Genomic DNA, 23247 nt, shown 5'->3' with positions numbered 1-23247 from the left:
TGGGTTGTCTACCAACAGTTTTCAAACATACATTCTTAATGCCAAAACCTAGTTTGTTAACTCAGAGTAATAATACACACACACACACACACACACACACACACACACACACACACACACACAGAAAAGAAACAGAAAAATCTCTAGATCTAGTGAATAACATTTTGCTCATTTAAAAATTCAGCATTAGCTCAATTCTTCTTGGTCAGTTCCCTCACTATTAAGCTAAAATATTATAATACCTATTTCTCTAAAACATGATTGCTATTTAACACACAAATAATGTTTATATATACATAGAATTTTATTTGAGATTCCTAGTCAAGGGATGAGTTGTAATATAGCAGAAATCTTTTATCAAAACTACAGAAAGATCACTATTATACTCAAGAAATTGGACTTCTAAACATTTTCCTAAATGGATCCAAACTGGGCTCACCGTGGCTCCCATTTGCTTGGCCTTGTCAATTGTATCCATTGCCAACATATGATCAAGACCAGGGTCCAGCCCCAACTCGCCGATGATTGTGATGCCAGCCTCCTCCACACTGCACAGGTGCAAATGGAAACAGAAGTCAGAGCACAGAAGCAATGCACAGAGCCCCGCTGTTTTGGGAATGACTGGCACTTACCTCTTTTCCAGCTCTTTTAGTGCTGGTGTGATGTAACTTGCTGTGATCATGTTTACTTTGTTAGTGATACATGCCTTGGCCACAACGGGATGTAGTGCATATGGCAACAAGCTTGAAAAGAGAAACAGAGACTAACCAGAAATTCTTTTGCAACCTGTTCTTCCAATGTATCTTGAACTGCACTGAAACTCATCCTTAAGTCACTGATGTAATTAAATGATTCAGCAATGACCAAGGATTCTATAAACCATAGAATAAATCAGGTATCAACTTCTAAAAGCCTCCACCATGAGCCTCATTTTTACTTTTCCATATTTTCCCATCATTTTTTTTCACAAATCGTGCACGGAACCACAGAAGTTACTGTCATTCTCTCCTAAGACACTTTCCTTTTCAGTTCTGGATCTTTAGTTTTATTGTACCCACCGCTTGGAGTGCTTGTCAAATCCAACTGCTCCAGTTCAAGTCTTTGTAAAAGGATGCATGGAAGGGGACAAGGAGATGAATGTTGTGAAGTAAAGAAAGGGTTCAAGGGAACAAGGAGGAGGAGAAGGGGATATAAGCACAGTGAAGATATGCCATGTACGGGAACCTAATAATCTAAATAAATGTAAGTATTATATGCCATAACATGAGCTAAGATTAATAATATCAAGAATAATAAAAATCAGGAGAGGAGAATTAGAGGAGGATGGAGGGAGGGAGAAGAAAGAGGATTTAAAAAGAAACAAGATGCAATATGTACAGGTAACTACTCCCCACAATGGCTGCAAACTGCGTGTACTACAAACATGTACTAATAAAATTTAATTCAATTTAATTTTAAAAAAATGATTGAATAGTGATTTTCCTCCAAGAACTTTTGTCAAAAATCTATTCCACTCCTTGTTTTCAGTTATATTTTAAAGAGAAAAAATGTTTAAAATGCAAAACAAGATAATAAGAGGATAACAATGGTTAGTACACTGTACTGCTTTTGAATTAGTTATTCAGAGTATAAGATATCAGCACTTAATTTTCCAAACAATATTAGCAGAAACCTTTGTTTTCAATGAACTAAAAGAAAATAGTAGTATAACTATCCTGTCATATATATATATATATATATATATATATATATATATATATATAAAATTTGTTTTTCCCTTCCTTCTTTAATCCATTCCTCAATACCAGTTTCTCTTTCCTTTTGAAGCTTCTTCCCATTTTATATTTACTGTACATTTTAGATCTTATTTGACTCCTCACACTAGGAGACAGTACAGTGTTTACACATGAGTCTGATTTATTTCACTTATCAGTATGGTTTGAGTGACACTCATTTATCTATGAAAGCCTCCAGTTTACCCTTATTAATGACGAGTAGTACCGAATTGCATAAAACTACCACATTTTTCTATCCCATTGTTTGGTTTAGGGGTATTTAAGTTGTTTTCAAGATCTAGCTATTACAAATTGTACTACTATAAACATGGATGCACAAATATCACTGTGGTGTGATGTTTTTAATTCTTCTGGGAAGATATCCAGAAGAGGGATAGCTGGGTTGAATGGAACCTATAGTCCTAGACTTTTGAGAAATCTCCACACTGATTTCCACAGTGATTATACCAGCCTATACTCCCACCAACAGCAGAGAAGGGTTCCTTTTTCCCCCACAGCCCATCCAGCATTTGTTATTGGTTGATTTTTTTATAATAGCCTTTCTCTCCAGGCTATTAATTTGCAACTCTTGAATGACCAGTGATGTTGAACATTTTTTCATGTATTTGTTTACTGTTTGTATTTCTTCCACTGAGAAATGTATATGCATCTCAAATTGAGATGCATGTATTCATTTCTGGATTGGGTCTTTTTAAATTTGGAAGGTCTGATTTTTAAAAGGTCTTTATATGTATTCACAGAAATTCTTTGTCTGAGGAGCAGCTGGAAAACATTTTTGTCCCACCTTGTAGGTTGTCTATTCAATCTGTTGGTGGTTTCTCTTGCTTTGCAAAGCTATTTAGTAAGATGAGATCCCAATTGTTGATTCTTTGTGCTAGTTCCTATGTAGCTAGGGTTTTATTCATAAAGTCTTTGCATATACCAATGTCTTCAAGTGTTTTACCTATTCTTCCATTAGATTTAATGTTTATTTTAATATTTAGATCTTTGACACATTTCAAATTTAGTTTAGTGCATGGTGAAAGATGTGGGTCCAATTTTAATCTTCAGCATGTACAGCCAGTTTTTCCAGCACCATTTATTGAAGAGGCTATCTTTCTTCCAGTGAATGTGTTCAGCACCCTTGTCAAAGATATTATGACTTAATATACCTGGAGTTGTTTCTGCATCTTCTAATCTATTCTGTTGATCTATTGGTCTATTTTTGTTTTGGCCAGTGCCACACTGCTTTTATCATGGTAGCTTTACAGTATAATTTCAAGTCAGGTATTGTAGTGCCCTCTGCCTTGCCTTTATTGCCCAGAATTGCCTTTGTTTTTCTAGGTCTTTTCTGGGTTCAGATGAATTTTAGGATTCTTTTCTCTAATTCTGTGAGATATGCTATTGGAATTTTGATCAGAATTGCATTAAATCTGAATAAGAGTTTTTGGTAGTATGGTTATTTTCACTATAATGGTTCTTCCTATCCATGAGTAAGGGATATATTTACATTTCCTCATATCCTTTTCAAACATTTTCAGAGTACTGCAATTTTCAATATAGAGGTCTTTTATATTATTCATGAGATTGACTCCTAGGGATTTCATTTTTTGGGATACTGTTGTGAAGCATATGTTTCCCTAATTTCTCTCTCAGTGAGCTTATTATTCATGTACAGGAAAGTTACTGAATTTTTAGTGTTGACTCTACATCCAGCTATGCTACTGAATTTGTTTATTAAATCTAACAGGTTTTAAGTGGAGTTTTTGGGCTCTTCCATGTAGAGTATCATGTCATCTATAAATAATGATTGAACATTTTCCTGTCTTATCATTATTCCTCTTATAGCTTTCTCTTGTCTAATTGCTCTGGCTAAAGTTTCCCAGACCATGTTGAATAAGAGACAGTGGACAGTGGGCAGTGGACATCCTTGTCTTCTTCCTGATTTTAGAAATGCTTTCATTTTTTGTCTATTTATCATGATGGTGCTTATTAGTCTGTTGTAGATGGATTTTTATCAGAGTGAGATAAAAACCATTTGTTCCAATTTTCTCTAGGTTTTTTTTTAATCATGAATGGATGCTAGACTTTCTCAAAAGCTTTTTCTGCATATATTGAGATGATCATATGATTTTTATCCTTGGCTCTGTTAACATGGTGTATTACCATTTATTGATTTAGGTATGTTGCATCCTTGAGATGAATCTCACTTGGTCATGTTGCATAATCTTCGTGATGATTTATTGCATTCTATTTGCCAGTATCTTATTGAGGATATTTGCATCTGTGTTCATTAGTGATATTGACCTGTAATTCTCTTTCTTAGTCAGGTCTTTCTGTGGTTTTGGTAGTATGGTAATGCTTGCTTCACGGAATGAACTTGGAAGTACTGTTTCTCTTTCAATTTCATTAAAGAGTTTGAGAGGTAGTGATGCTAGATCTTCTCTAGATTTCTTGTAGAATTCATCAGTAAATCCATCAGGTCCTGGATTTTTCTTTGTTGACAGGTTTTTAATTAAATCTTTGATTTCACTGATTGATATTGGTTTACTTAGGATTTTTATATCTTGATTCACCTTTGTTAATTCATATGTAGCATTCTAGGAATTTGCCCATTTTGTCTTTGTTTTCCATCTTATTAGAATAAAATTTTTCAAAGTAAGTGTAGATGATCTTCTGGATTTCTGCATAGTCTGTAGGGATTTCACCCTTTGCATTCCTAATTGTATGGATTTCTGTCTTTTCTGCATTTGGGGAGGATGTTGATTTAATCTTTCAAAAAATCCTTTGAGTCATTGATTTTATTATCTTCTAGTCTCCAATGTGTTAATTTATGCTCTGACCTTTATAATATCCTCCCTTGTACAGCTTTTGGCTTAGCCAGTTCTTTTTCTAAACTCTGGGTTTGACATTAAGTTGCGTAGTTGTGCTTGCTCTGTTTTCCTGATATGAGTATTTACTCCTACAATTTTCCCTCTTAGGTCTGCTTTCATTGTGTTCCATAAGTTCCAGAATGTAGTACTGTTAATATCATTCAATTGTAAAAACTGTCTAATTGCTTCTTTAATTTCATCTGTGATTTATTGGTTGTTCAGGAGGACCTACTTAATTTCCATGTATTTATGAAGTTCGTGTGGTCTCTTTTGCCATTGGTTTGCAATTTCATTGCACCATGGTGTGATAACATGCATGAGATCACTTCAGTCCTTTGCACTTACTTAAGCATGTTCTATGAGCTAGTATGTGGTCTCTTTTGGAGAACATCTTGTGTGCAGCTAAGAAAGATTCATATTCTGATGCTGGTGGGTGGAACACACTATAGACATATACTAAGTCCATTTGCTCAAATTTTTGGTTCAGTTATCATATTTCATTGTTGATTTTTTATCTAGTTGATCTGTATTTCTGTGACAGTGTGGTTTTGAGGTTTCCTAATACAAGTATGTTAGTGCTTATTTGATTTTTCAAGCCCATTGATATTTGTTTTATATAGTGAGGTGAACTGGTATTTGTTGCATATATATTTATGATTGTTATCTCTTCCTCTTGGATTGTTTCCTTTACAAGTAGGTAGTGACCTTCTTTATTTCTCATAATCAGTCTTGGCTTGACATTCACTTTTCGTGCACACAGAATACATATGCTTGCTTTTTCTGGATTCCTTTCACATGGAGTACTGTTTTCCATTCTTTGACTTTCAGTCTATGAATTTTTTTTAGTTAAATGTGTATTTTGTATACAACATATTGTTTGATCTTGTTTCTTAATCCATCCTGCCAGTCTCTGTCTTTTGATTGGTGAATTGAGACCATTAATATTAATGGTTATAACTGAAATGTACTATTTATTGTTGTCATGTTAATTTCCTGTTGTTGGCTTTCCCTCTTCTTTTCCCCTCTCTCTGTTTGTTTGCCTTGCCTGATGGATTTCTTCTGTTGGAGTTCATGGTGATTTAGCCCTTGTTATCTCTTTCCAGAATGTGCTTCAAAACATTTTTGCGTGCTGGTTTGGTGATGATAAATTTTGTCAAATGTTCTTTGTCATTGAAGTATCTTATTTCTCCATCAGTTTCACAAAATAGTTTTTCACGGTACATCAATCTGGATAGAAGATTGTTTTCTTTAAGAACTTGAAATACTTCATAGAAAGCTCACCTTGTGAGGGTTTGTGCTGAGAAGTCAGCTGTGATTCTGATGGGCTCTCCTTTAGAGGTGATTTGTTTCTTTTCCCCAACAGGTGGTGTTTGTTTGTTTGCCTAACAACTTTTAAGATTCTATTCTTGTGTTGAATTTCTGGAATCTTGACTAAGATTTGGATGCCTGTAGATTTTTGTTTTTCATTTTCTGATCATGGCTAATTAGAGTCTATATGCCTCACATACCTGTATGTCAAATTCTTTTTCTCTAAGGAAAGCTTTTTTTTTTTTTTTTTTACATCATTTGCCCTGCCTCCAGCTTTTTCATTGAATCCGATCAATATTAAGTTATTCTTCTTTGCCTTATCTAGCAGCAGATGGATTGATTTCCTATGATCCCTTACTATTTTTAAGAAATCTATCTTTTCATGATCACTAACTACAATCCTGTGAATATTTTCAATGGAATTTTTATTCTCCTGTGTATCTGCTTTAATCTGTCTTGTGGATTCAATTTCAATTTCTTTCCTATGCTGAGAATTCATGGCTATCACAATTTTCTTAAACTCATCTGCTTTTTTTTTTTTTGGTCTGTATCTGCTCTAGAGTTGTTAAGCATGGTCTTTATGGTGGACACTATCTCAGCAGCTATGTGAGAAATTTCTGATTTGATTTTTTTTCAGAACCTCCTTTTATTGCTCGTTGTTACCACATCAGAGAGGCTAAGTGAGAAGCTATTGGATTTTCCCCTGAGTTTGCCTTTGCTGACCTGTATGTCTGGGACTGCATCCTGTTTAAGTGTCATCTCACTTTTTTAAGTTTAATTTCTGGGGTACTGCATGTAAATTGCCTGTGGTAGGTTGCTTTATTGCTAGTAAATAGAACCCTTAAGTAATGTATACTTCTCCAAGTTACCTTCTAGATGTAGCTGGATTTGGGGTTTTGAGTCTGTTGAAAGAGCCAACCTCTTCAATTTGTTGGACAAGAGAAGATTCTGCTTATTTGACCCGGTCCCTGGTTCTTTGGCACTATACCACAGTATTTTCTGTGACCTTTAGTCAATCTCACTCATGGATTATCAGGAAGAACAGCTATTTAGAGAAATTATGACACATTTGACTATAGTGGTACCAATGGCATCAAACACAGCCTAAAAAAGTGACAAACTGAGCTAACCATTAATTTGCCACTTTTAACCATATGAACTAGATTTGTGGTTATATAACAAAATCTAAAACAAACCAGAAAATTCAATGCAGTGTACCAGTCCTTGCTATGTCAATTTTTCCCTCAGGAGTTAAAATTTAAAATGGATTAAGGAGAAAATAGACAAGTGAAAAGCAGGAATTGATAAGAAATAAGTTTAGAAGACAAAGGTGGGGGATCATGCTAAATTTGGGAAACTAGTACAGAAGACAGGAGGGAAAGAGAAAAGAAAGAGATGAAATGAAGAACAGAACAGAATCACAACCACAACGAGGCTAGAAACCACGTTTGCACTCATAAAAGCAAGATCAAACAACGAAGTTAAAAAAAAACCACAATAATGACAAAACAAAGAGAAAGAAAGCATAAAAAAGAAAAAAAATCTTGCAAGTTTGTTTCTTCTGTCACTGGTAGACAAAGTGTGGAGACACAGTCCTAATCCATGGCACCAAGCAGGCTACCAGTAGTTTTTTGGCCGAGTGGTGATAATCTCAGCAAGCCTGCACTTTGAGACTCAGTCAACCTGCAGGCACCCACACACCTTCTGGAGGCCTGAGCTCAGATGGGAGCCACTAGATAGAGACGGCAGCTGCTCTGAGTTCTGAGCTCAGTCGGCCCCTCTCCTAGATGGTTCCCAGACAACGGCCAGAGGATTGAGCCCTCAGCACTCACTGTCAGCTAATGTAATCCTTCACATCCACAGCTCCCTTCCACTGCTGCATCTTGTAGTGCCAGAATTTTTTATTATTTGATTTCTTGATGATTATTATTTTTTCTGGCATAAGATAAAATCTTATCATTGTTTTAATTTGTATTTCTTTAATGGCCAAAGACATTGAATATTTTTTCATATGTCTATTGGTCACTTCTGAGAAGTACTTCTGAGAAGTGTTATTGATTTCAGTTGCCTATTTTTTTGACTGGGAGTTCTAATAAGTATTCTTTATATATGCTAGATATTGTACTTCAAAGTTTAAAACTATCAGAAGGCACATATGTAGCCATGAAAATGAAATACTAAAATGTGCTTAGCAGCATAATTCATAACATCCAAAATCCAGAAACAACTCAATATCAATCAATACTCAAATGAGTAATAATGATACATTCATATAAGTAATGTACAGCAATGAGATAAACTACAATTATAGACAATAACTTGTACAGTACTGAATGAAGACATCCATAAATGAAGATGTACTTGACAATTCTAATTATAGAAACTTTCACAAAAGGCAATTATTAATCTGTATGCTAGAAACCAGAGTAATATTTACCCTTGTGGAAGGCTAAAGAATAGAAAGAGGCATAAAGAGGGCTTCTGGTATGTTAATGACAACCTGTTAAATGATGATTACAGCATTTGCCTCAAATTTGTGAAAATTCATGGCGCTACACATTTATGTTTTGTGCCTGTTATGGATACATATTTTGAATGAAAATTACATGAAGAAAGGAGAGGAAAGAGAATGAGAGAGAAAGGATTGGAGAAGAAGGAAAGGAAGGTAGAGGGAGGGGGAAAGAAGGAGGAGGGAAGAAAAAAGAGAAAGAAAAAATAAGGAAAGAGGAATAACAAAAAATATGTGGTACTCATTTTTTCTGTCAGATACCTGATGACAAGGTCCTGTGTTGCCACCAAGGAGTTCAGCTTTTCTTCTTGCTTAGCAATGTTCATGCTAACAGGATTAATATTGTATTTACTGCCCAACTGCTTAATTTGACTCATCATGTCAGAGCCTATTTCAAGAACAAAAACATCCAAGTCTTAGATTTCCTGCCATTGAACAAAGAGCAATAGACAATTTAACATCTTCAAAAAATGATTTGTCCACTTGTAGAAACAAAGAAGTCATCTAAAATTTACAAGGTCCACACGTTATGAAATCAGCTTTTCTTCTTCAAAGATTAAGGCTCATTTACCTAATGTTATTTCTATATTGCAATCGCGTGACAAGTATTCTAATACAGGCCCAGATACATAGCCAGATCCAAGAACTAAAACCTTCTTCTTCGTGTTCATTGAAAGTAATTGAACACGTTCTCTGTTTAAAAGGAAAAAAAAGAGAAAAATTAAAATTTCTATTAAAAAATGAAAAAATACCACAAACAGGACACACACACGTGCCACACACACACACACACACACACACACACACACACATTTCTACATGTTTTAAATAGCAGAATCATTTGATTCCTGGTATTTAAAAAACAAAAAAAAAAACCAGAATCCTGATGCTCTGAAATCAACTCCAAACCTACCTTACAAAGCAACAACCACTCCCCACATTACTTACAATAAGAACCTAAATAGGAGTTCCTTATAATAATATTTAATATTTTATTATAATATTTCTCCTTATTATAGATTTCATACAGTAAAAAGTTACAGATCTGACATCTATGGTATGTCCTACCTTATAGACTTCCATGAATCCTCAGTATTACTAGTGAAGTACACATACTGGACCAGTTCTCTACTTATTCACAACTGAGTGACTGAGTCTCACATGTTATCCTTCCAGGGGATGGGATTCAAAATCATACTAGAGGTTTTACAGCGGACATCTAGTTAGTCCTTATAACAATCCAACGAGACAAAAATCTGAAGTGGGGATAATTACTACCCACATTAGAAATTGTTTTGTCATATATTTTGAAAGTTATGTGAAAACAGTCAAAACCATAAATTTGAAATCACACAAAGGACTTTATCCCCAAAACATACACATTACTGATAAGAAAACCTCTCCTTGAACTATTATCCCTTCTATTTCACTTCTGGGGAACAGGAAGATAGATCTTTTCCAAGTGTGAAGGGGACGAAGAGTCTGGGGGATGGGCATAAAAAGATGTGTCATGTACATGTACAAACTACTGTCAATGAATGTAATCTTTATAGATACAGATATAAATATAGCCTTTATTTATACAGATATAAATAACAATAATAAAATATTTAAAAAGAGAGATCTACGGACAGATAGAGGGAAGTGGTGGGGCATAGAAGCAAATTACAAGGAATCAAGATATGTTCAATGCAAGAACTCACTCCCTAACATGAATGCAAACATTATTTACTTCAAAGACATACTAAAATAGGGTGACAAAATTAAATCAAAAGTTTAACTCTTAAAAATCAGTATGGTATAAAAGAATCACACTATCAACCAAAAAAAAAAAAAAAAAAGATACAATCAAGTGCAATGAACTGGAGGAAATCAGAATATTCCAAAGAAAAATTAATGTTTTCAAATTCCAAGCAGTAAAATCATTTAAAGGAAGAAAAGCCTTAGCTAAGAATCTTTCTAAGAGAAGTATTCTCTTGGGGACATGTACCACACTATTTTGGGATACCTTCAGCCTAATTAGAATCCCTAGAGAAAACTACCTCTCACCATTTAATTTTTTCACTGTTTCCCTTCATTTCTACTCAAGATTCATTTCTTATTCATTAGACTAAACAAAAAAAGTTCAAACTCTTAACTAGAACTCAAACTAAAAGCATCACAGAAAGAGATAATGCGCTCATTTTCCCTTGAGAATATGACAGGAATCACAATATGTGAAATGCTGGAGATAGAACAAAAGATTACATAAATCTCTTCCTTAACTTTTTATTGTTTACACATAAATGTGGACAAGGTATTATATAGCTTAACAATGCTATATTACTCTCTAAGGAAAAATAACGCACACTGGTTTCAGTTGTCCACTTTGTTTGGACTTTCTGCCTTTACAGACATGATATTAACAAGATTTACATGTTAAATAAACAATACAAAAAACTCCTCTTGGGGCTTTTAAAAATATTCACCTAATTCAATAGTAGAATAAATGCCTTAAAATAAGAGGATTTGAATTGTACTTACCTGCTCTCTCGGAGTTTCTGGATATATTTATATTTATCAGTCAGTAAACCATTGGATGTAATCACTGCCTAAAGTAGACAACACAAGACATTTCTTTAGTACCCACCAGTCTAATCCTACAAAAATGGGCTTATTACTGAGAGAAAACCAGCAGAGTGAAAGGAAATAGAAAAAGAAACATAGAGAATGGGTAAAGGACTGAGGAAAGCCAACATGGTAGTGGGAAAAAAATACACTCCCGGAAAGGAATTCTTATAACTTACATCTCGCACCACAGGAGAAAAATTCTGACTTTCAAGTGGCTGGGATGCATCTGATAATAACTAAAAGGAAAAAGAGATTGGCAAAATATAAATGATGTTGAAATGGGAATTTGTTAATGTCGTGTATCCATGTAAAAACACTAATCAAAAAATGTTTAGGAAATAGTTTTCTAAAGATCACTGAATACAAATAATTGGTAATAGAGATCTGCTATAAACAATCCACTCATATCCCAAAAACTTTATGTTTCCATGCAAGTTTCAATTTTAAAATTAAAATTTGATTGTAATAATTTTGGCTTGCTACAATCACACAAAAAGGCTTATTTTCCCCAACTCATTAAATGTATCATATGAACATGCTTTAAGTAAAGCTCCATACCCAATCTTGTCTTTAAGAATTTCTATCCCATTCCAAAGGTTTAAGCTGTTTCACTGGAAAGAGAGAATGGGGTTTCCTGTTCAGCTAGCTGGCCAACCCTGTGGTACTGGTCTTCCTCCAAGGTCAATACCAGTTCTATACAAAAGCCCGCAAGCATTTCAGAAGTAGTAGAGAAAGTGACTCAACTAAGTGGACCTAAAGACCATCAGTACTCTCTCTCCTCATTACCTCACAAGATGTAGTCAGACAGACAATGATAAAAGTTACGTATCAACATAATAGCATCCTCATAGTCTTTCTGTTTTCTCCCAAAGTACTCAACCTTGAATATACTGCCAACGGTACATGGTGAATAGCATATAAGTCAGTGTTGTTATTTCTAAAGGGTAAGGAAGGGTCAGTGAGACCATCTCTCCTGCCTAATCTTTAATTAAGATCTAGACCTCCCCCAACTAAGATAGATATATATATATATATATATATATATATATATATATATATATAGCACATGCTGGCAGCAGGAAATTTATTTATTGTATTAAAGCAAATGTTATACTACAATCGTGGACCTAAAGCACAGAATGTGTAAGCTACCTATCACTCATACGTGTGTGTGTGTGTGTGTGTGTGTGTGTGTGTGTGTGTGTGAGATAAGAAAACAGAATCATTACACCTGGGTGTCCCCCTGCTCCGTTCCTTCAGAAACCCCTTCAGTGTTCCCTTCTCAAAAGAAAACACTTTCTTCTCCTGACTGGCCAGAGGCCAACGCTGTTAGGAGATAATAAAATGAGGCTCTAGTATCACCTAGCACATAGTTAACCTTCTCTTGCTGATAATCTGTAATCCTTTCCCATTATTTAGGTCTCGCTGGGACCTTGGAACCCACCTCCTACCCCATTTTCTCCCATTTTCTTCCAGTCTAAAACATTAACTTGGTTCTTTCTCCTATTTTAAATAACTCAATAACCACCCAATGTCTTCAGTATGAAGCCTTCATCCAGCTCCCTATACAACCTACAACACCTTCTATAGTCTGGCCCTTCCTCTCCAGCCTCTCTTCCTTTTGACCTCATATCCAACACTGAATCTTGTTTACTGCTGGCCTCTGGTGTCTGCCTGTACCATGACTTCATATGCTTTGAGTTATATTATGTATGTGCCTCACACACTATATATCCTCTCCCCTGAGCCTGCCTCTCCATCCTATAAGACATAGATGAAAAAGCTCCTCTTTTAAGAAGACTTTACCAAAATCTGCCTCCAGACACAACTTTAGGGGATCAATGACACCTAGAATCTTACTAAATACCTGTCAAATAAATTATTAAATATGTGAAATAATTATTTAAATTAAACACATTTTCCCCAAGGAAAATAAATAGTTATCATGCGTCCACCTAAGGATAGAAAATACAGGAAACCAAAAAACTGTTCAATTACTGCACCTCTCTTTTGAGAATTCAAATATAGTAAACTATAAGCATAATATTTTTAAAACATATGATTTGTCTAGTAACTTTCACATATGACACTTGATACCACATTACTGTCCTATATTATGGTGTTAAACTTCTTTACAATATGAAGCTAACATATTTATATTTCTTCAATCAGAGTTGACAATTCAACTCCCACATTTATTCTGTCTCCATCACATGTCTCCCATTCGATCCAGCTCTAATGTCATCTGTTTCATAAAACCTTGTTTGGGCTGGTCAAAAAGACACTACCTTTCCCTCCACAACTTCTTTGGTGGCTTTTTGATGGCTGCCTCATTCCATCTTATAGTTAATTCAGTCATACCGTCGCCTCATTCTCCTACCAGACCTCATGCTTCTGTAGGTCAGAACGTGTTTTAATTCTCTTTGTTCCTAGGTATGACTTGTTTCAACAGATACTCAGAAGTATCTTTTGAATTGAGCTAAAACACAATTTTCATACTGAGCACAAGTGGCATCTTGTGTTCTGTAATACTACAGATATATGATCAGTCAAAAAAGACTGTCAAAAAGAAAACTAAAGAGGAAAGAGGCAGTGCATACAGTCTGAATATGCATATTCAGTGCATACAGTTTTCATCCCCTTACTAGAAGAAGACACAGATAATACACTTAACTATTTAGAGAAAAGCAAATACATATACATCAAAACGATGAGACAGGGACAGTCATTGGTTTTCACACAGGGACAGTGCTTAAAGATAATGTCAAGATAGAAGGTCTCAAAATAATTCCATCAGTACTGTTTGGAGAATTATAGGGATATAAAATGTGAAGATGTGAAAAGTTCTGGGAAGCAGGTTTAATCCTCAGATTCCCAAGAAACACCTCTTGTCTCGATGGTACTTAAAACCTTCCAAATGGCTGTCTAACTCTTATAACCTTGTCATACTGTCTACAATTCTGTTAATTACTGGGTGTATATAAATACACACATATATTGTTAAGTATACATTCTCCACCTAACAATGGTGATTAGCTGCTTTGTAATTAAACCTTTTACTGAATAAAATCAGGAAAAACATAAAAAGCTTTCCGTTTTAGGCTCAAAGAGTATCGGAGGTTTGTGGCACGGTAGCTATGAAGAAGGAAGCCCAAAGAGAGGAATCAGATATTTGGCATCATTTGTCTCCTTTTTTCCCAAATCCATTTTATTCAAGGATAAAAAGAAAAAGAAAAAGAAGAAGGAGGAGGAAGAGGAAGAGGAAGAGGAAGAGGAAGAGGAAAAAGAAGAAGAAGAAGAAGAAGAAGAAGAAGAAGAAGAAGAAGAAGAAGAAGAAGAAGAAGAAGAAGAAGAAGAAGAAGGGGAGAAGGAGGAGGAGGAGTAGAAAGAAAGGAGGAAATGGAGAAAGAGACAGAAGAGGAGGAGAAGGAGAAGGAGGAGAGGAGTACAACAAAATTTCGAAACATATCAGGCATTTGGCAGTGAAAAGCAGTCTGTGATGACTGGTGGTGAAGCAGTAAGGAGCGGGAAAGCTGAAAAACTCAGAGGAGCTACTGGGTGGCTTTCAACAAGAAAGCAACAAAAACTGGACCTTTAGGTCTGCTGAAGAGGAGCCCTAACCTGACCAGACTTTCATTTAGGATGCTGAGAGAGTACAGCAGGTATGGCTGCAGTACATGGTGAATGGTTAAGCTGCACAGTGTATTATGGTATAAGATACACTGTCACTGACCCCTCTCAAAATACACACCCCACACCCTTACTCGGTTCTTGCCACTTTCTTGAAGCCCTCTTTCACATCTTTTCATGGCTGCCTCAATGACCTTAATCTATTCAAAACATCTATCTTCCATGGTTATTTTGCTTTGGGGGAAGAACAGATGTCACAGTGTGAAAAAGGTGGATGAAAACATATTGCAATGTTTTTGACAGCAATTGCTGTAACATTTTGAGCCCGGGGTAGTGGCTCATGCCTGTAATCCCAGAACTCAGAAGATGAAACAGGAGAACCAATATGAGCTCAAGGCTAGCCTGGGCTACAAAGTGAGTTCAGGGCCAGCCTGGACTGCTTAGTGGAGTCTTGTCTCAAAAAGACCAAAATAATAATAATAATAATAGTAATAATAATAACAATAGCATTTTGAGCTGTTTTAGGACACTGAAGCAGTACCACACAACTAAAAACACTCACAAAAGAGGACTTTCTTTCAGAACTGGCTCAGAAAGCAGCAAGAATGCAGCAATAGGTGTGTTCAAAGTGAGAGATTAATGTGTCTTTTACTGTAATAACTTTTTTACAAAATTTCAAAGTTTACATAGTGTATTTTTCTATCAGAACTCATAATCTAAAATAAATCATAATGTCTTGGATTCAACAGGGCTGAACAGAGGGAGAGCCTAATTCTGAGCTACTCAAAAAAATTCAACTAAAACATGGGTAATTGGAAGAGAAAGGACATACACCCTGAAACCAAAATCAATCTGACATAAGAGACTACTAGATGAAACCAAACATAGATAAAGGGTTTAATAAAATGCCAGCCAGCCCACCTGGATCAGGACAACTGACCCCCACACTTGGAATCTTAAAAGAAGAGGAAAGCAAATGCTAAAATAAGGTGGTTAACCTCCCTATGAGTCGGCACCACATGCAGGCCACTGGGGGAGAGCCAGGTGCCAGCTCTTTACCATGAGGTGGCGCCATTCATGGACTGCAGGGGACGAGAACAAGAAGTCAACAAGAAGCCAAGCCTTCCCTGTGAGTCAGTGCCACGTGCAGGCTGCTGAGGGGAGAACCAGACCCCAGCCCCTGATGTGCATGAGCAAGGAGACAGAAGAGCCAAGGTCTATACCCACATCCCCTTTAAGCAACCAGCTAATCTGGAGAAACACAGGCTGCGATGATAGCTATTGAGGTAAAACACAATTTAGTGCTATTGAGGTAAAATACAACTTAATGCTTGACATGTTTAGTGTTTCACTGACTTTGCAGGCGTAAAGCCAGTACTCTGATCATCTATTTATAGGATAACAATACTCAATGTAGCATCTAGGGGGATTGCCTTCTGAAGGTGGTGGCTATTGTTAATTCCCTACTACCTTGTTTTGAAGTCATGTATCATTTTCACTGTTTTGTTTGGTTGTGTTTTGTTCTGTTTTGTCTTGTTTGATTTTATTGTATCTGATGGCATGGGCAGTTATTTCAAAGCTAACAAAATTATGGCAATCATTTTGGATTTACTATTATCTTGGTCTGAAGTCCTGTATTGCATTTATTGTTGTGTTTTTATTCATTCTATTCTGTTTCTATCTTGTTTGATTTTATTATGTCTGAAGGTATGGGCAGCTATTTTGAAGACAAGAGGCATTATGGTAACCATTGTTGATTTCCTATTACCTTGTTTTGAAGTCCTGGGTTACTTACACTGTTTAGTTTTGATTGGCTTTACTGCTTTATTTTGCTCTTTAAAATAAAAATTACAAATAAATAAATAAGTGAGATAATGTGGCTAAACCAAGCCATACAGAATCGACTTGGGATATAAGCTCTCCCACCTCTTCTGCCTTCCTCCAAACAGAAGACAGTATGGTCCAGCAGTAGATTTTGTGGACATGAACTGCTCCATCCCTGATGATTGGTCAGTTTTCACTTTTTTCTTTCCTTATTTTTCTTTTCTTTTCCTTTTTTCTTTTCACTCTACTCCTTTTAGACACCAAAATGCTAATAAGAATCTCCAAGAATGAGATTAAAGACTACAGGGTTATATAGTAAATGGAACATCTAGCCCCACCCCTGTGATCTGTGGTTAGAGAGGCATGTGCACTGCACCACACCTCCCAGCCACGCAGCCCCAAGCTGTCCCCATGATGCCAGGGGCAGGAGCAAAAAGACATTCCACAACATACCCCTCTCCTCCTTCTCACCCAACAAGGTTACAGACACACAGCAAAGGCAAGTGACAGTGGCAGTGGAACTTGTAAAGCAACGAATGGGAAGTTATCTCAGGAAAGGAGCAAGAATTGGGACTGAGCAGTCTTGGACTGCAACAGCAGGAACAGAAGATCAAACCATAGCATTTCACCCCACCTAGCAACAAACAAGCTGAGAGGACAGAGACTTTCCAGTGGGACAGGAACACAGAAGGCTGAGCAAGGATCAGGAGGAGGCAAAGGTGACCAGACTAGGAAGAGCCCCATCTCTGACTGGAAACATCCAGCAACTGGGAGAGGGGCCACCAAGGGAACAGGGTGTGTGGGAGGTTGCTAAGGGACACACAGAAAATATTGAAGACCCTGGCTCCAGACCTCCAAATTTGGAGGACAAGAACAGCATCACATCCAGCACAAACTCTACTGCATGCTTGGCAGTGTTATGAGCAGTTTTGGACTCTTGGTGGACACCAAAGAAATTTTTACTTATTTTTTTTCCTCTTTTTTTGGTTTTTATTTTTATGTTGTTGTTGCTATTATTCTTTGGTTTTTTTCCTGCTTTGTTTTTTGGTTTGGTTTGGTTTGTTTGTTTTTGCTGGCTTGTGGTTTGTTTCCTATTTTTTTTCCTTTTTTTTTTTGTCTTTTACCCATATTTTTATTCTAATCTGTTCTTATCTCTCTCCTTTTCCTCAGTTTACCTCCCTAGACTTAATCATATTTTTAAATGAGGAAATAGCGTCTCTAAATTTTCTGGTCAACCTTGATAATTCCTTGCTTACTCTTCACTCCTTTTTCTCTACTGTCTTCTCTAGTTTCTCAAAGCTACTGTGATCATCCTTCATCTACCAGCCTGGCTCCTACTTTATTTTTTTAAAGTTATTTTTGTTCTATCTACTAACCCTAATTTCTCCATCATGGAATAAAACTACTCTGCAAAGGAGAAACACTTTGTGTACAAGCTCCCAATTTATAATTGGTTCTGTTATAAAACTATACATTTTGTTTCTATGGTTAAAGGTACAAAATCAATAGTTGTCACAGTTTGTCAATTTCTAAACTATGCTTGATGATACTGTCAGTGCTAATTATACAACTTTAGCCAGGATGTCATTTCTGCTTTAATCAGTTGTTTTCACTTCTCTAATAATCCTGGGAAGTGCTGGGGGTAATAACCTCACCACAGCCAGGCACGAATACACCAGAGGTTGAGCCAAATAGATGCCAACATCTCATTGGTAATTAATTGGAAAGGAAGGATCTTGGAACAGACCCAAACCAAGAAACTCCTACAGAGAGAAGGCAAAAGCCTTGCCTAGAGAGGCCTTGATACTAGTGATAAAGCTACCTACTACAAAATCTTACAAGAACCAACACAGAAAACAAAATTTAAAACTGTTGAAATAGAAAATGACAAGACACAGAAGCAAAATGCAACCTCAGAGCTCCAGCCCACCCAGAACAAGTCCAAGAGGACAGAAAATAGAGGAAAATGGAAGACTCACCTGACATTTTTGAAATAATAGCAACAGTAGTAAACAAACAAATCCATGAGGCTATAGAGAAAATTCAATCAGAAATAATCTCTCAGTTTAAAAAAAAAGTGTCAACCTTTTTAAAGGAATTGGTCCACAAATCTAGAGAAGAGATACATTAAAAAAAAAAAAAAAAACAGATGATGATAGGAAGAGGATGGAAAAAGTGAATGATCAATACAGGAAAGAAACTGAATGCACTAAACAGATTTAAGCAAATACCCAGGATATTAAAAATTCCACTGAAACTAGCAAAACCTCTTGAGCAAAACTGAAGACAGACATTTCAGTCCTTGAAGACAGGAAAACAGCTAATGATCATGAAAGTAAAGATGTCTTGAAAGTAACAAAACATCAGGAAATGACAATTCAACAGCTGCAAGATGACACAAAGAATAATAATACAAGAATTGGTGACAATGAAAAAAGTGGAAATCTACACAAATGACAGAAAACTACTTGCAGAAAAAAATAACCTAAGAACCTAAACCTAACCTAAAACCTAAGAACCTAACCTAAAAAAAATAACCAAAAAATTTCCTAAGCATGGGAAAAGAATCTGACATACAGATAATTGAGGCATATAGAACTTCAATTAGCTGCAATCAAAATAAATCTATCCCTAGATATATAATAACCAAGGTCTCAGAAATTCAGCATAAGAACAGACTATTAAAAGCTTTTAGAGAAAAAGAAAACACTTATAAAGCAGACTTCACAATGCAGATCTATAAGTCAAGGAAAGCTTGGAGTGAAGTATCTGAAGTCCTGAAAGAAAACAACATCCAATTCAGATTGATGGACCTTGCAAAATTATCTTTCAAAATTACTGGAGAAATAATTGTTTGTTTTAATGAAATTGTTTGTTTTAATGAAAACAAACAATGGCAGAAATTCAGGATCACCAAATGAAACCTACAAAGCGTATTGAAAGATATTCTAGACAGATAAAAATGACCATAATTCCAAGAACAACAACCATGAAAAAAAGAAACTATGAGGCATGGCAAGTTATTAAACAGAGCAGAGGAACAGGGAACCAACAGTAGTAAGAACCATCAATATAAATGGCTGCAATTCAACAGTCAGAAGAAATAAACTGGCAGAATAGATTAAGAAACAAAATCCAACAATATGCTATATACAAGAAACATAGTCAACTCAAAAAGAAATTTATAGATTGAAATTCAAAGGATAGAAAACAATTCTAAGCAACAAGAACCTAGAAAAAAGGCAAGGGTAGCTATTCTGTTTGTAGACAATGTGAATGTCAAACCAAGAATGATCAAAAGAGATAAAGAAGGTCACTACATACTTTTTAGGGAAAAATTCAAGAGGAAGAGATAACAGTTATAAGTACATATTTACCAAATTTGGGAGCACCCAACTGTATAAGACAAATATTAATAGACATTCAAATAAGCAATAACACAAGTGTAACATATACCCCATTGTCACAATGAGATAGATCAACTAGAAAAAAAATCAGCAAAGAAATAGCAGAAGTAAATCAAACCTGTGAATAAATGGACTTAGTTAATATTTTGTTTTTGGTACCAGGGTTTTAACTCACTACCACAAGCTTGCCAGACAGGCACTTATGCCACTGAGCTAAATCCTAAGCCCCTTAGTTAATGTTAGTAGAGTGTTACACCAATATCATCAGAATACACATTCTTCTCATCTGCACATGAGAGGATTTTAAAACAGAGCATATGCTAGTCCACAGAACATGCTTAAGTAAATGCAAAGGAAATGAAATTATCCCATATATTGTCTGACTATAGGGCAACTGTAGGGAGCCGAGTAACAGCCCATTGCTGCCTCCCTGCCTGTCTCTCCTATGGGCACTGCGTCTGCCTACATTAACCATAATCCTCTCCTGCTTACGTCACATATCTGGATGTGACGGTGACCCTGTTGTATTCATCCCTTTAACCTCTTCCTGCCCTTAGCCTATAAAAGGTGTGATCATTTCCTGAATAAACTGGAGGCTTGATTAGATTATCTCGACTTGCCTCTATCTCTCTTTGTCTCCCCCATGTCTTTTATTTAATCCCCGTTTCCTCTTCAGGAGTTCTCGATAGATTGATCTGCAGGCCAGATCAAGTGGCGCCCAACGTGGGGCTCCTGGCATGGAGGAGTTAACGAGGGAGCCGTTCGAGAGACAGCCAGCTTAAACTGAAAGTGAAAGCAAATTGAACCAGAGACCTCAGCCGAGGAGTGAGCAAACTAAATCAAAGATTAAAGCTTAAAGCAACAGGACCTTCAATTAAGTACCGAGGCCTGCACAGACGACTACCCAACGTTCTGCCCGAGTTATGGTGAGTGAACTGCGACCCCCTTTCCCAGACATAGGTCAAGCATTAAATGAACACGAAGTGTTTGTGGGAGGCCTTATAAAGGCATGAAAGACAAGAGGGGTAAGGATTAGAACAAAAAAAAATTATTACAGTATTTTCAATTTATTCATAAGGTTTGCCCTTGGTTCCCCCTAGAGAGTTCTATAGATACCAAGAGGTAAAATAGAGTAAGAGATGCTTTAAAAGATTATTATAGAGTTTTCGGTCCAGAAAAAGGTTCCTGTGACCACCTTTACATGTTAGAATTTAATCTCTGAGCTGCTTGCCCAGAGGCATGCAGATACTCAGATTGAGGAGACGGTTGCACAAGGTGCTCCGAGCTGCTCAGCCTTATAGTGTTCCTAAGATAGCGCCTGCCTCCAGCAAGCCTCGTGGTGCTTTTAAAATGGCACTTGCCTCACTTCTGCCACATCAGTGTGGGTCCATTTATCAGTCTCCCCAAAAAGAACACTCCTGCCTTATTTCCAGGCTGTCTCAGACCTAATAATTCAGGGTAGAAAGCAAGAAAAATGTTACTTTGGCAAAGAATCAGACATTATCATTCAACCTTTTACAAAAGACCAAATAGATTGGCTGCTTCAGACTGCGGAAATGTGGCCTATTGCCTTAGCTTCCTTTTCAGAGACTATTGACAATCATTACCCTCCAAATAAGCTAGTTGACTTTGCTAATCGCCACCCATTTATATTCCCTAAAGTCACAGCTTCACAACCCCTTCCAGGCGCCCTGGTGTTATTCTCTGATGGCTCATCCTCTGGAAGGGCTGCTTATGTATCCCAAGACAATGTTTCTACCCTCCAGGCAGACACTTCACAATTAGCAGAGTTACAAGCTATTCTTACAGCCTTTGCTGCTTACTCCAACTGACCATTTAATTTGTATACTGACAGTGCTTACCTCGCTCAGTCTGTTCCATTATTGGAGACTGTTGCTACCATATGTCATGCTTCCCCAGCTGCAAATCTGTTCAAACAATTACAATGCTTCATACGGCTTCACCGTCATAAGTTCTTTGTTGGTCATCTGTGAGCCCATTCTAACCTCCCTGGGCCTCTTGCCCAAGGAAATCATTTGGCTGATGTTGCTGTACGAGCACAGGTTTTTATGACTCATGACTCCAAGGTGTCTGAGGCCAAACAGGCCCATCAGCTACACCACCTCAATGCTCACACCTACATATTGGCAAAGATTGGCCCGAGTGACTTTATCGGGTGGGGATCATCTTTTGTAAAAATCAGAATATATAAAAATTGCAAAGAGACTGCCAGGCGCAATACACAAGCCGGAAATGGGTTCGACCTTAATATGTTAATAGTAAAAGATGCCTATGCATGCAGAGAAACTAAGAAGAGTTTAATCCAACACTTTTCGCTCAAATTCAAACAGCAGCTACTTGAGCATGGAGAAAGCTGCCTACAAAAGATAATATAAGCTCCTCTCTCACTAGCATTAAACAAGGCCCAGATAAACCCTTGTCAGAGTTTGTTGATTGTTTGATTGCTGCTGCTAGCGGAGTCTTTGGCCTGATACAAGCACTGATTTTGTTAAACAGCTGGCTTTTAAAGGCGCCAGCACCGTCTGCTGGGCCGCTATCAGACCTCATAAAAATAGAACAGGCCTAACAAGATATATATACCTTTGTTGTGACTGCTACCTTGCAGGGGTTTACAGTTAGACAGTTCTTGTCTCAAAAGCGTAAACAAGACTGCTGTGCCTGTAGAGAGACTGGTCATTTTACAAAAGAGACTCCAGAGATAGAGATTCCAATGTCAATTACTTTGACTCATTTAACTGATCAGAGTGATATTGGTCTAGTCTCTTAAGTTTAATTTCAGCATATATAAAGATGGGGACAGCTGCTAAAAAAAATGAGACACACTGTGGTAGTTATTATTGTTTTCTTAAATGTCAGATCTTAAAAACCTAAAAAGCCTTCATCATCCTATAGAGATTTGATTAGTTTTATAATACACAGTGTGTATTTAATGTGTTTAAAGATGGGCACCACTGTTTAGAAAAAACTAGAGACAATTAAATAAACAGTAAAGATCTCCAGTAGACTTGCTTTAAAATCTGTATTTCTTTAAATCTTTTTTAAAAAAACGGTTTTGTTCTGTTTTGATATGTTTGGTATTGCCCTCTTTGAGATGGAAACAAGTGTATAGGACTAATAACCATATTACTAAGTTTTTGTTGGATCGTTGAGCAGAACTATTGGCATTGTCACTGTTTGAATGTCACTTTACATGCTTTAATTTTGTAACCTAAACAGCTATTTCTAAGACGACAATATGTAAATTATTAACTGTTGATTTCTTACTGTTTATTTTTCTGTAATTCTGTATT

At 36.5% G+C, this 23247-nt stretch overlaps 1 protein-coding gene across 9 annotated transcripts in view; it reads right to left on the bottom strand.

Moving 5' to 3' along the window:
- The window catches only part of Aass (aminoadipate-semialdehyde synthase), a 117332-nt gene that overhangs the window by 56034 nt on the left and 38051 nt on the right, over positions 1–23247 (bottom strand). For all 9 annotated transcript variants that reach the window (XM_013158384.3, XM_063241549.1, XM_063241547.1 and 6 more), the window contains 6 exons: positions 11252–11311; positions 10989–11056; positions 9037–9158; positions 8727–8853; positions 633–743; positions 440–548 (listed from right to left, as the gene is read on the bottom strand). In XM_013158384.3, the coding sequence (XP_013013838.1) occupies positions 440–548; positions 633–743; positions 8727–8853; positions 9037–9158; positions 10989–11056; positions 11252–11311 (597 nt within the window). The remainder of the gene's footprint in view (positions 1–439; positions 549–632; positions 744–8726; positions 8854–9036; positions 9159–10988; positions 11057–11251; positions 11312–23247) is intronic.

The sequence above is a fragment of the Cavia porcellus genome, unplaced genomic scaffold (genome assembly GCF_034190915.1).
Source record: "Cavia porcellus strain 051 isolate PalLab524CR breed Dunkin Hartley unplaced genomic scaffold, mCavPor4.1 scaffold_2, whole genome shotgun sequence".
NCBI lineage: Eukaryota > Metazoa > Chordata > Mammalia > Rodentia > Caviidae > Cavia > Cavia porcellus.
Note: the sequence above shows the minus strand (reverse complement) of the source record. Positions and strands in the feature narration are given on the sequence as shown.